Genomic DNA, 12869 nt, shown 5'->3' with positions numbered 1-12869 from the left:
ATTTGAAAGAGGGGGCTGGTGGAAACGTCTAGAGAGCACAGCCTCCTGCCCCTCCCCTCTCCTGTTCCTGCCCCTGCCCACTCCTCTCTCCTTCCCTCCCTCCCTCCTTTCCACTCTCTAGTTTCCTCTCTCCCTCCTTCATCCCCCTGCACATTACTTATTGTCACATTTATTCACCGCACCCCACTGAGCCCCTGCCGCGGTCCCTTTGGTCCTCTTCTCCCCCTTCCTGGCCCGGTGTGTACTTCCATCTCCCTCCCTCTTTACCCACCCTTCTCCCCTCTACCCCCAGTCTGCTGGGATGGGGAGCACGGACACACACGCCCCCCATTACAAACAGACCATCGTACACACACCACACACACAGTCACACACACACACCCTCACTCGCGCACATACCCCCACACAGCACTGCCTACCCACACCATCAGACACATCGTTGCACACAGGTACCATCACCACACACACTCATCACACTACACACACATCACACACCATCATGCACACCATCACATACGCCATCACACACCGTGCCACACACACACACACACAGACTGACACCCACGGCCTACTCAGCTCCCCTCCCCTGCTGTGAAGCAGGACAGCGCGGGGTGGCCCAGGGGCCCAGGTGGTCACTGAGAAGAAGAGCAGGGCTTTCTGCCTCACTGAGCGCCCCCGGGCTGTCACCTCAGCCCGTCAGCTGTCAGATGGCAGAAAAAAGAAAAGGCTCCCGGGGTTCGCGGGCCGTAAGTAGAACAGTTTACCTGAGGCAGCGTTGTCCGTGGTGTGACCTCGAGCTGAGCTCTCAGGGATGCAGCCTGACTGGACGCCAGCAGGGAAGGCGAGGTGGGGAGTGGCGTTCTGAGCAGGGGAGTGGTTGTGGCCACCTGGAGGCCAGCCTGGCTCCCCGTGGCTGATCGCAGTCCTGGTCCCTTAGCACCCCACTCGAGTCGTGTCCCCGTGGATGGACTCCGGGTAAGCGGCCGTGGTCCCCAGCGGCCCCATTTACCCAGATGCAGCTTGGGTTGAGTCAGCAAGCATGGCCTGGTGTCCCCTGGGTGCCGGGGCCCAGTCTAGATGTGAGGACGTAACAGTGGATGACACAGAGCCCTCTCCTCAGGACTCGCAGGCCATCGGGAAGAGGGACGTGACTCAGAGGCGTGGGGCACCGTGTGGGGAGCGCCCTGGAGAGGGCTTCGGGACGCCGTTCTGAGGGAGGCGTCCTGAGCTGGGTGCAGCGGGGTGTGTCGGAGCTGCCTGGGACAGAGCGGACAGGGCACGGGCATTGCAGGCCAAGGGAACCGCACATGCAGAATAGCTGCTCTCAGAGTGCAGAGTTTGAGATGGGGCCAGGAGGAGACAAGGTTGCATTCCCAGAGAAAAGGGAAATAGGACGAATTGGCCGAGGCTGCTGCGCTCTGCACGCGAGCCTGCGTGGACCGGCTGTGGCACAGTTGGAGCCTGGGCTCCGGTCCCCACGGCCCTCGGTGAATCTTTCCTTCCCTCGCAGACTCTGTTCTCTCTTCCACCTGCCCCTCTCTCTTCGTGGACAGTCGTGAGGGTCCAGGGCCCTCCTGGGCACAGACTTGTCTTACAAATGGCACAGTCGGGGACCCTGGTTGGCCTCTGGCAGATGTCAGAGCACCTTCAGCCTCTTTGTCTTGTGTGTGCTCATGGTGGCGGGCCCATTTCCCAGAGAAGGAGCCTGAAGCCCAGATTGTCGTGATGGCTCCCATTAAGTGGCAGAACTGGAGTTTGAACCTGGGGCTTCTGATTCCCCGTCTGGGGCCCTGGCCACACACCAGTGGCCAGGCCATTCCCAGGGCTGAGAGTACGGTACTGTCATCTGCTCAATTTCTCAAGATTCCCCAAACACCTGGAATTAGAAGGTTGGGGAAATGATTAAGATGCGTCTTCCTTTTCCAGGGTGGGAAGTATGGCCTCGCTTTGTAGTTGGCAGTGACAGAATCAGCTGCTCGTAGGGAGTTGGGCATAGTGGGCCATGGGCAGCCCAGTGTTCATCTTCGGTTTTGACTCCTCAGGGAGACGTGGGAGCCACTGGGCCCGTTGGAGCTCCTGGACCCAAGGGCGAGAAAGGGGACTCGGTAAGTGACGGGCTGCCTCTCCGTGTGGCTGGGGTGGGAGACACAAGGCTTTCCCCAAGCGCGCATATCACCTAGAATGCACTGAGCCACACCCCCGCCAACCCCCCTGCAAAATGGCCTCTCTCCCTGGGCTCGGGAGGCCTGTAAACTTGGCTGCAGCCGGCCACTCTGGTCCTGTCCTTTACCACTGCACCCCCGCCCCTGGAATTCTGCATGCCCAGATTGGCAGACGTGCTCCCCCAAGCTGGCCATCGCTCGCGCTGGCCTTTGCGCACGCTCTCCCCTCTATCGGGAACGAGTGTGCCCTCCATCTCCCCCCACCTCCCCTTCCCCTCACCCCTCTCTTCCAGGCTCATGTTTTCTCATCATTCACCTCCACTCTGAGTGGTTTCCTAGGATGTCTTCTCGACCCCCAGGTGACCCCCGGGTCACCCCCTAACTCTGTGCTCCCACATCACTGGCACTTCCAGCAGCAGCTGGCTCCCTGACGTCCTGGCCTGTGATTTGTCATCATGGTGTCCCCGGTGCCTGGCCTAGCTCGGTGTGTTCATGAGTGAAAGCAGTGGATAGTGGGTCAGAGAAGAATTACAGAGATGAACAAGTCACAGCTCAGAGCAGGTCTCGGGAGCCGAAAGTCTGGGAAGCAAATCCTGGCCCCACCAAGCTTCCCAACTTCTCTGTCCTCAGTGTCCTCGTCTGTAAAATGGGGATCGTTAACAGTCCAGTGGCATTTTGAGGAGTAAATGAGCTCATTCACGTAAACGAATGGAAATAGTACAGGGAGCAGAGCAAACACTATTGTCACTGTTGTCACTGCTGGCGTGGTGGAAGCACTAGCCCCCAGCCTCCAGCGTAGCATCATGGTATCAGCAGCGCAAGCTTGGTGTCAGATGGACCTCAGTACCTGTCCTTGGCTCCAGCCTTACTTGTTGTGTGATCATGATCAGGTCTCTTAACCTGTGAAAGCCTCATTTACTCCACTAGCAAAATGAAGAAAATAGCGATGATTTTGTCTGTAAAACGCCTGGCCCATTGTAGATGCTCAGTGAAGGACAGCTGTCTTTATTTGTGATTGTAATTAGTTCTTCTAGGGTCTCAGTACTAAGGAGAAAACCCCAGAGGACAAGACAAAGCATCTCCCCTAGAAGACTTGACCTGACAAATGCAGCTCACTCAGTGCCTGACGTTGTCACCACCCAATAGCTCATTACCATGGCTGCAGCATCTGCTCTCTTCCCAGGTGCCTCCTGTGGATTCTCTCATTACTCCTCATAATGGCTTCTTAAACGTAGTCTTGTCACTTCTCTAATGGGAATGACGCAGAATTTTCCGACTTGAGTGACTTGCCCACAGTCACAAGGCTGGCTCTGGCAGAGGCAGAATCAGATCCTGCATCTGTTTTAATCTGAGTCTCGTGCTCCCTTGCTGTACTGTTACCTTTCACCCATGCCGCCTATCCCTGCCTCCTCAGTATGGGTAGAAAGCACCTGCTCTGTGCAAAATAACATGAGAAAAAAAAAGTTGCTAACATTTAACAGCACCTACTCGGTGCCTGGCTCTGTGTCACATGCTTTACAGCACCTACTATGTGCCCAGCTCTCTGTGGCATGCTTTACAGATTTCAGGCTCATTTAAACCTAATATCAACTTGGTGAGGTGGGGTCTAGTGAAATGCCAGTCTTACACGGGAAAGAGAGAAGGCAGGCAACAGACACTGTCTGTGAGGGCACAGGTGTCAAATTCAATAGACAAAGCATCCCAAGTAGCCATTATAAGTATATTCAGAGAACTATAAACCATTCCTGAAGAAGTAAAAGAAGGTATTATGACAGTGTCTCATTGGGTGCAGAATATAAATGAAGAGATAGAATTTGTTAAAAGAACCAAATGGAAATTCCAGACTTTAAAATTGTCACTGAAATGAAAGTCACTGGAGAGGCTCAGCAGTAGGTTTGATGCTGGCTGAAGAGCCAGCCTTCTTGAAAACAGATCAATAGGGATTATGTAATCCGAAGTTCCAGGAGGAAAAATCATGAAGAAAAATGAACAGAGCTTCAGAGAAATGTGCCAGCTCATGTCTTGCACCAATGTGCACATGATGGGAATTCCAGAAGGGGAGAGGAAGAAGGAGCAGAAAACGTGTACAGAGACATAAGGCTAACGACGTCCCGAACTTGATGAAAATCAGTAATCTGCAAATTCTAGAAGCTCAGTGAACTCCAATCAAGATAAACACAAAGAGATCCACCCCAAAAAACATAATAAAAATCCTAAAAGACAAAGAGAAAAATTTGAAAGCAGCAAGGGAAAAAACGACTCACCACGTATAAGGAAACCCCAGTGAGATTATCGGCTAACTTTTCAGATTATCATCAGAAATGACTGAGGCCAGATTGCAGAGAGATGACATGTTCCAAGTGAGCATCATGACAGCGTGTTAGTGGGCGTTTAACATTCGTATGGTGACGATAGCGTGGAAAGGGAGGAGGAGGGAACTGAGCTGTGTAGGAGGATGTTTGTAAATCTCCCTGGAAGCAAGTTAGGACAGCCCTGAAGTACATTCTGATAAGGTGAGATGCACATGGGAAACCGGAGAGCAGCCTCAGAGAAAGTAATTCCAGAAATATGTAGTGAAGATATTACTAAAGGATTAAAATGTTGCACTAGAAAATAATGTAAAACAGAGCAGTAAAGGAGGAATAAAGGAACAACAAAAAGAGACCAGGGGACCTAGAAGACAGTGAAATGGTGCATGTAAAGTAATGATGCGAATAACAGTGTTGCACGCGAATGTGTTCGGCCAGTTAAAATGAGATTTTCAAACTGAGTATAAAATAAGCTCCTGGAGACGCATTACATACAAAGATACAAAGAAGTTGAAAGTAAAGGATGAAAAATACATACTCTGAAAATAGAAAACAAAAAATTGGAGTGACTATGCTAATATCAGACAAAATAGACTTTAAAACAAACAGAAAATTAATAGACATAAAGAAGGGCATTTTATAATGAGGAAAGTGTCAGTTCTTCAAAAATACATACAATTATATGTGCACCTAAAAATGGAGCCCTAACTCACGAAGCAACACCCGCCGAGACTCAAAGGGCTAACAGGTGTCTCGACAGCAGTGTTAGGGACGCTGACGCCTCGCTTCCAGGGCTGTCTGGGACAGGTGGGCACGGGGGCAGTCGGGGCCCTCGTGCGTTGCTGTCGTCCAGTGGTGCAGCTGCTTTGGAAATCAATCTCTCAGTCCCCGAAAGGTGAAACAGAATTGCCGTAGGACTCGGCAGTTCCACTCCTAGGTAGGTGTCGAAAAGAAATGAAAACACGTTCGTTCATACAAAAACTTGTACGCAAATGTTCACAGCAGCGTTTTTGCTCATAATAACTGAAAAGTAGAAACGATGCAAACATTCGTCCCATGATGAACGAGTGAATGACGCGTGTTGCATCTGTGCAGTGACATGCAGTGGCATCCGTGCAGTGACATGCAGTGGCAGCACAGCAGAGCGAAGGACTGACACACACACACACGCTACAACATGGATGAGCCGGAAAACACTGCGCTGAGAGAACACTGGCCGTGAAGCCAGTCGCAGCCTCGTCCCGCCGTCTCGTTCCTCACGCAGTGCCGAGAACAGGCGGATCTGTAGGGGCAGAAAAGAGATTAGTGTTTGCCTAGGGCGGGCCGGGGGGGCATGCGGAGAAACCACAAATGCGTCCGGAGCCTTTTCTGAGGCGATGAAAATGTCCCGAAGTTGACTCTGGCGATCATTGCACAGCCCCGTAAATACCCTAAAACCACTGGTTCCCACACTTTAAGTAGGTGAGCGATGCGGCCTGCGAATTGTGTCTCGGTTAAGCTGCTATGAAAATAAAGAATAGCACCATACTGTTGAGTCGTTGGGAAATTTAAACGCGATGACTCACAAGAGTCAACACTGAATAAGAGCTGTCATCTTTCTGAGGCTCCTGGGCGTGTAGTGCCCCATGGGCGTGGCTCAGTGTCACCTTTGCCTTCTGCTTCCCTTTTCTAGGGCCAAGGACCTTCCTTCCAAGGAGAGAAGGGTGAAAAGGTGAGCATCCCCCTTTTATCACACTCCTCCGGGGCTGCGGAGGGGGCTGGGGAGCAGGACGAGACCTTGGGTTTGGGAGGGAGAGCAGGTCTCCTGGGCTGAGTGCCAGCGCCCCGTGCGTGTCGTCCCCCCTCTGGGACGGGTGATGTGTGTGCAGGGGCCAGGGCTTCCCAGGCAGAGTGAAGGGCTGGGCACAACGCGTGGGGGAGGGCTGCGTTCGTGTAGGATGGCGGTGGTTCACGATGCTCTGAGCAGAGCTGCTTTGGGGTGCTCCCGGGGACGGGGCAGAGCTGCAGCAGCACTTTAGGGACCCGCACGCGTGGCGTTCAGTATCGAAACGTTTGCAGTGGCAGGAAGGCATCGAAGGGTCTATGTGTGGACGGGCGTGCGGAGGGTGTTGCAGTGGCAGGTGCCACATATATGTGGGGGGCCAGAGGAATTTGGGGGATAGTCGCAGATTGTTGTAGAGGTTTAAAGGGAAGATGACAGACAGAGCCACGTGTGGCAGCAGCATGAGAGAGGCCTGCGGGTGTCCCCCCCAGACCTGAATGGTGCCCCCGCTTTACCTTTATCGTAACGTGCACAAGCTCAGCAGAGCCTGGGCATAGGGGTTCCTTCCGGAGAGGAAAGATTTCTTCGCGTGTTCACCTACGAGGAAAAGTAAAAACCAGTCACTGAAAATGTCATTTCCCAGTCACACCAGCTCTTGAAAACATGGCTCCCACTTCCCGGCGGAGGCAGCCACCAGACTTGGTCATGCCCTGAAGCTCCCCCTGTGACACCACATTCAGGACCTGAAGCTGCAGGGTCACAGTTACACCCAGGGGGACCTCCTTACACATCAGTGCCTGGAGGATGGACGCGCCAGCCCAGGAAGCTCTGGCCCTTTCGGCTCTGTCCTCGGTTGACATTCTCTGCAGTTGAGCATTTTTAGCAAAGTCTGACTCCAGATCCTGCCACAAACTGGCTGTGTGATTTGGGGTGAGTCACTCCCCTCTCTGAGCCTCTGCTTCCTCTCGTGTAAAGTGAGGGGGCGGGCTGAGATGACACATAAAGGCTGTTGCAGGTGCAGCTCTGAGGTGTGGTCCTGAGCGCCCCAGCCTGAGCTCTCACCCCAACGGGGCTTCTGCCTTCCCTCCAAGGATGAGGCGAGGCCAGATGGGTCAGGGGACCAGCAGGGTCCTAAGAGGGGAGAAGGCTGCTGGTGACAAAGGCGTGTGGACAGGGCTGAGCAAACTGACTTTCTTGCTAGGATATTCTCTTCAGAGTGATGCAGAGTGCCAAGGTCAGGTCTAGGGGGTTAGATGGGCTGGAGCCCTGTGGCTTCAGGCATCAGGCATCAGCCTACTCTGTTTTGGCTATTTTTTTTTGTATTTTTGGTGTTGTGAATAACAACTGTGATGATGCGCATGGGCCTCTGTGAGGACCAGGCACCGTGCAAGGTGTATCCCACGCTTTATGTCACGACACAGCACTTCAGGGAAGGCGCTGCTGTGCCCACTTCGCAGATGAGAACATAACTCAGAGGTCGAGTGACCTGCCCAAGGTCACGCAGTGAGATGACGAGGAAACACAATCCCTGGCTGTTGCTCAAATTAACGAAAGCTGGAGAGGTGATTGAATCACCCCTTCCCCAGCAGCTGAGGAAACTGAGGCTCAGAGACGTGAGCGGCCCAAAGTCACACAGCTGGAAACTGCTGGAGGACTTGGCCTCCTGGCTCTGCCAGACCCCGGTACAGCCTCCCCGGGGGACCCCCAGGAAATGCCCAAGACTGTTGTGTGGCGCCATCTTCCTGGGCTGCCTGTGCCTCTCATTTTGGAAGCTAGCCCCCGCTCTGTTCCCCTCCCGCCCCACATTCACCGCGATGTCCTTGGGGCAAGTCTCCCTCGTGTTTTAGTGCACATGAAGTCACGCTAGGGAAAAGCGGAGAGGTAGCCTTTCAGGGGTGCCCCAACATAGCTGCTCACAGCCTTGGTGCTGGGGGCGTGGAGGGCGAGACGCTGAGGGATGGACTCTCCTTCAGAGTGTCTGGGAGACAGCTGGCATCAAATAAATGCTTGCCTAGTGAGTGGACGGGCGAATGGTCTGCAGCCTTCCACTGTCCAGGACCGAGAAGCAGCTCGACTCAGTAGAGGGTCACGGGCCGCGGTGGGGCAGAGCCAGCACCACGTCTGGGCTCCACGCCACGTCGACTGTGTCTGTCCTCAGGCTGCTCTGAGCCTCAGTTTCCTTTTCTGCAGGAGTCCCGCCGGGGGGGGGGCGGGGGCTGAATAGTAGTGGCTCCTGCCACATGGGGCTGGGAGGGCTCAGGGGCGGGGTTCGACACGGCCTGGCACAGCCAGCTCTCGGTCCCTGGCAGCGCTGCTGTTCTTGCTCCGTGGTGGTTTTCAGAGCCGTCTTGGTGGCGGTGAGGGAAGTGTGCAGCCACTGCCTGGGCTGGTGTGGAGCATTCGGGGCGGCGGGGCGGGGGTGGCCTCTGTGCACCCCCTGCCCTCGGCTCTCCCACGGTGGGAGAGCTAGTAAGCGCAGTGAGGCGCAGGCATAGGGTGTCTTGCGTGGGCGCCGAGTCAGTGGTATCGCACGGAGACATCGTCCGCAGATTCAGCTGGACCGCGAGCCCCACGGGTAGAAAAAGATTTAGAAACAGCAGCAGTTTCTAAAAGGCCAAGTGTGCAGAGTCCAGGGAGCCTCCCTGTGGGGCACCCGTGGGTCTGGCTCGCTCTGGGGGACCAGAGGCCTCACGGGAGGAGCCCCCCTATCCCGGACCCACAGTGCCCCCCTATCCCGGACCCACAGTGCCCTCTGGTGTCTGGAAGCCAGAGTGTCTGCTCCAGTCTTGCGCTGCAGGTCCTGCCCGCGTGGCCTCGGGGTGCTCTCTGCCGGCAGCTCTGCGGTTAGCCTCCTTTCCTGGCGTCCAGAAGGAAGGAGGGAGGGCCGCGGGAGCCTTGGTTTTGTGCTTGAACGAGGCTCAGGTGGTGGAAGGAAAGCAGGCTGGGGGCGGGCCGACCCGGGTGGTCCCGGCTGTGCAGTGGCTGGGCCATCTTTGGCTCCTGTCCCTGAGCCTCGGCTTCCACACCTGCGCAGTGGGGCCATGGACACCTAGCCCTGGCGCTGTTGTGGGGATGACAGAGGTTGGTAACTCCTGTCGAAGCACCCGGCTTGGTCCCTGTCACATGGTAGATAAAAAACTGTCCTTTGTCTTCATCCCTTTCCTTTTTCTGCCAGAGCTGTTGCTACAGTCTGTAAGAGTGACACGTGTTTCTTTGATAGGTGGCATTTACGGACCTGGCACGTGGGAGAGAGCGGGGGTTCACAGCTCTAGCCCTGGGCTGGCTCCCTTCCAGGGGCACGTCCACCGGTCAGTGGAGGAGACGCGCGTGCGCATTCTGGTCCTGTGGCTGTCTTTTAAGAGCGCGATTCTTCTTACTGTTCCTTGAGCGAGTCGGTCGGGTCGTGCCACCTCTGTCCCCTGTGCTGCTGCACATACAGAGGGTGACGACACTGTCAGGAGACCCTGCCTAGGCCGCATGGTGTTGGGGATGGAGAAGCAGACAGTCACGCCAGTAAAGCACCTTGGGCATTTCCTAGGGTACTTGGTATTGTGTAAAGAAAATGAAACCAAAGTGTGCCTCGGGGGTCCCCACACGCACAACTCGCACGAAGGGAAGAGCGAAGCCGACGAAATGGCCACAGGGAGACTCCATTCTTTCCAAGCGCCTGACGAACACAACGCGACAGGCGTGGGCAAAGCCTGATGGAAAATTGGGCTACACCAGCGAGGCAGACACAGGTGAAAATCAGGACGACCTTGCGCCGTGGAGATCTGAGTGCAGGCAGTGCGAACGGAGCAGAAGCACACGAAGGGAAGAGCGAAGCCGACGAAATGGCCACAGGGAGACTCCATTCTTTCCAAGCGCCTGACGAACACAACGCGACAGGCGTGGGCAAAGCCTGATGGAAAATTGGGCTACACCAGCGAGGCAGACACAGGTGAAAATCAGGACGACCTTGCGCCGTGGAGATCTGAGTGCAGGCAGTGCGAACGGAGCAGCATGTGTGCTCGCACGTGACAGGCGTGTGCGCAGCGTGCACAGCCGCGTGGTGAGGCGCTGGGCTTCGGTGTTCTGTGCGTCTTGTTACTTGCTGCGCATGGGATGCGCAGTAAACACTTGACAAAGACTGGACCTTCATCTTAACACATGAAAGTCCTTTTCAGTGTAGTGTATCCATAGTCGCTCACGGGCGAAATCCAAAAGCAGATGATTCTGGAGGGAGGAGCCCTCTCTTCCAGCGGGGGAGGTTTGCCGAATACTGGATGGTGTGACCACGCATGGGCCCCAGTGGCCGAGTGTGGCAGTGGCTGAGGGTCAGGTTTTGGAAACCTGGCATTGCCCGTCCTGCCGTGTGACTGGAGAGGTCATCACAGCTCTTGGTGCCTCAGTTTCCAGACCCGGACACTGAAGGTAACAGAAACAGTGGTACACTCTCATGAGGCTGGTGTGAGCGTCACGTGAGTGTCCGTGCGTGCAGTGGTAGACTCTCATGAGGCTGGTGTGAGCGTCACGTGAGCGTCCGCGAGTGCAGTGGTACACTCTCATGAGGCTGGTGTGAGTGTCATGTGAGTGTCCGCGCGTGCAGTGGTCCACTCTCATGAGGCTGGGGTGAGCATCACTTGAGTGTCCGTGCGTGCAGTGGTACACTCTCATGAGGCTGGGGTGAGCGTCACGTGAGTGTCCGTGCGTACAGTGGTACACTCTCATGAGGCTGGTGTGAGCGTCACGTGAGTGTCCGTGCGTGGAACTGGCGTGCAGTGGTACACTCTCATGAGGCTGGGGTGAGTGTCACGTGAGCGTCCGTGCGTACAGTGGTACGCTCTCATGAGGCTGGTGTGAGCGTCACGTGAGTGTCCGTGCGTGGAACTGGGCAGGGCACCTGCTAACTAATCACTTGAAAAGCGCTGGCCAGAGTCAGGTCTAAGCTGTCCGGGCCCCAGAGTTCCCAAGCGCGACGGTCAGTTCAGGCACGTGCCCTGAGTTACGTTAGACCAAGCAGACGTGGCCCTTTCGCTGGGACGTCTGCAGATGGGGCCCCTGGGCCCGAGGCCGGGCGGGTGAGCCATGGAAGTTCCTGCTGTTTTGATGCCATGCAGTGAGCCAGTTGGCGAGGGTGAAGGTGACACTCAGAAGTTGGGCCTGAAAGGGATCCTTGTAAGTGACGTTGTTGAGCAGTCAAGGTCACCTAAGCCAGAGTCTAAGGGCTCAGGCACAGAAAGCAGTGCTAACATTACAGTTGGAGTTGGCGACATGTCAGCGGAGGCCTTCAGTCAGGGACTGGCCTGGGCCAGGGCACGGAGGTGGCACAGGGGAGTAGGACGGAGTACGGAGAGGACTTTATGGTCCCTCATCGAGTCTGGATGACACCCTGTGGACAGTGAGGGTCCTTGAGACCGATGGGCTGAAAGTGGGGCACAGAGTCCCAAAGAGCCATGATTAGGTCAGCAGCTCATCATTCAGCACTTTCTAGAGGAGGGAGAATAACCCCAAAACAACAACCAAAAATTCCTTTCTTAAGCATTTTCACAGAAATCCATATGGCAATAAATAAAACTTCATATGGATTTTGTGCTCAGATTTCACAGAGCGGTGTACCAGAAAACATATGTGAGCAAATATGAGAAACTCAGCTGAATTTTACTGGGTTGGTTGACTCGGTAACAGACAGAATTTTAGGTCACACAAACGTCGGTTCCTTCTCTTTCATGGTTTTCTTCGATTTTTACTGGGACCATAAATCTGACAGGGATGAGCTTAGTGAAAAGGAATCTGAGCCGGACAGATAGCCAAGGCTGTTTGGACTTCCCAGGGCACTAGCTTCTCAAAACTTCACCTGAATGTCCTGAGGACACTGCCAGAGCTGCGTGCAGGCACCCAAGTGTGCTGAAGTCATCGTGTAAGAAGGTCATTGTAGGTTGGCTCACCATGAAGCTAAATAAATAAGGTGCTGATGGGAAAACCGCAGAAAGAGAGGCCAAGACCACCATGATGAACTTGAGGAGGGCTGTCAGGAAGCCATGTTCATAGCCATCAGTGCAGCCTCCACGTCTGAGTGAGGTAGATTCTGCACCTGTTTATTCCAAGCCCCAGGGAGCCAGGTGCTTTCTGTTCTCTGAAGACTTGAGGTCGCTCAAAGCAGCCTCTTCCATAAGGCTGTCGACCATAAAGCATCGGCCTCTCAGGGAAGACAGGCAGCTTGAGGGGCATTGGAGACCCACCTGCCCAAACGTGACTCCTATCAAGGGTCAGTGTGCCTGGAATTTCTCAGCTTCAAATGTCTCCTTTTGGCGTAAACACACTGTCCCACTTGAAACGTAAACGCGTATGTGAATTTATGTTTGATTTGAAAATGCTGCCGTTGTCACATCATTCCCTGCGATCACTACTCAGCCACTCCATGTCACTTGGCAGACAAAGTCCCATGTGTTTGGAGTGCACTTCCCGTCTGCCGTGACAGGGCCCTGAGTGATCTTCCTCCTGCGGATTTGGGGTGTATCTCCCCCAGGCACTCTAGATGTTCCCACCTCCCCATCCTTGCTTCCTCCTTCTCACACATCCACCATCTCCTCTGCCTTTTAAAGTCTTAGGGATGCTTCCGATTCAAACCTTCGAGGCCTCAAACACAGCGCAGCT

General features: G+C 54.7%; 1 protein-coding gene across 1 annotated transcript in view; it reads left to right on the top strand.

Annotated features, from left to right (window-relative positions):
* COL22A1 (collagen type XXII alpha 1 chain) overlaps positions 1 to 12869 on the top strand; it is a 189162-nt gene that overhangs the window by 44487 nt on the left and 131806 nt on the right. The window contains exons 10-11 of the mRNA XM_006912934.3: positions 2043 to 2105; positions 6144 to 6182. Coding sequence (XP_006912996.3) covers positions 2043 to 2105; positions 6144 to 6182 — 102 coding nt within the window. The remainder of the gene's footprint in view (positions 1 to 2042; positions 2106 to 6143; positions 6183 to 12869) is intronic.

The sequence above is a fragment of the Pteropus alecto genome, unplaced genomic scaffold (genome assembly GCF_000325575.1).
Source record: "Pteropus alecto unplaced genomic scaffold, ASM32557v1 scaffold105, whole genome shotgun sequence".
In the NCBI taxonomy this organism is placed as follows: domain Eukaryota; kingdom Metazoa; phylum Chordata; class Mammalia; order Chiroptera; family Pteropodidae; genus Pteropus; species Pteropus alecto.
The sequence above is the reverse complement of the archived record's forward strand: the minus strand, read 5'-3'. Positions and strand labels throughout refer to the sequence as shown.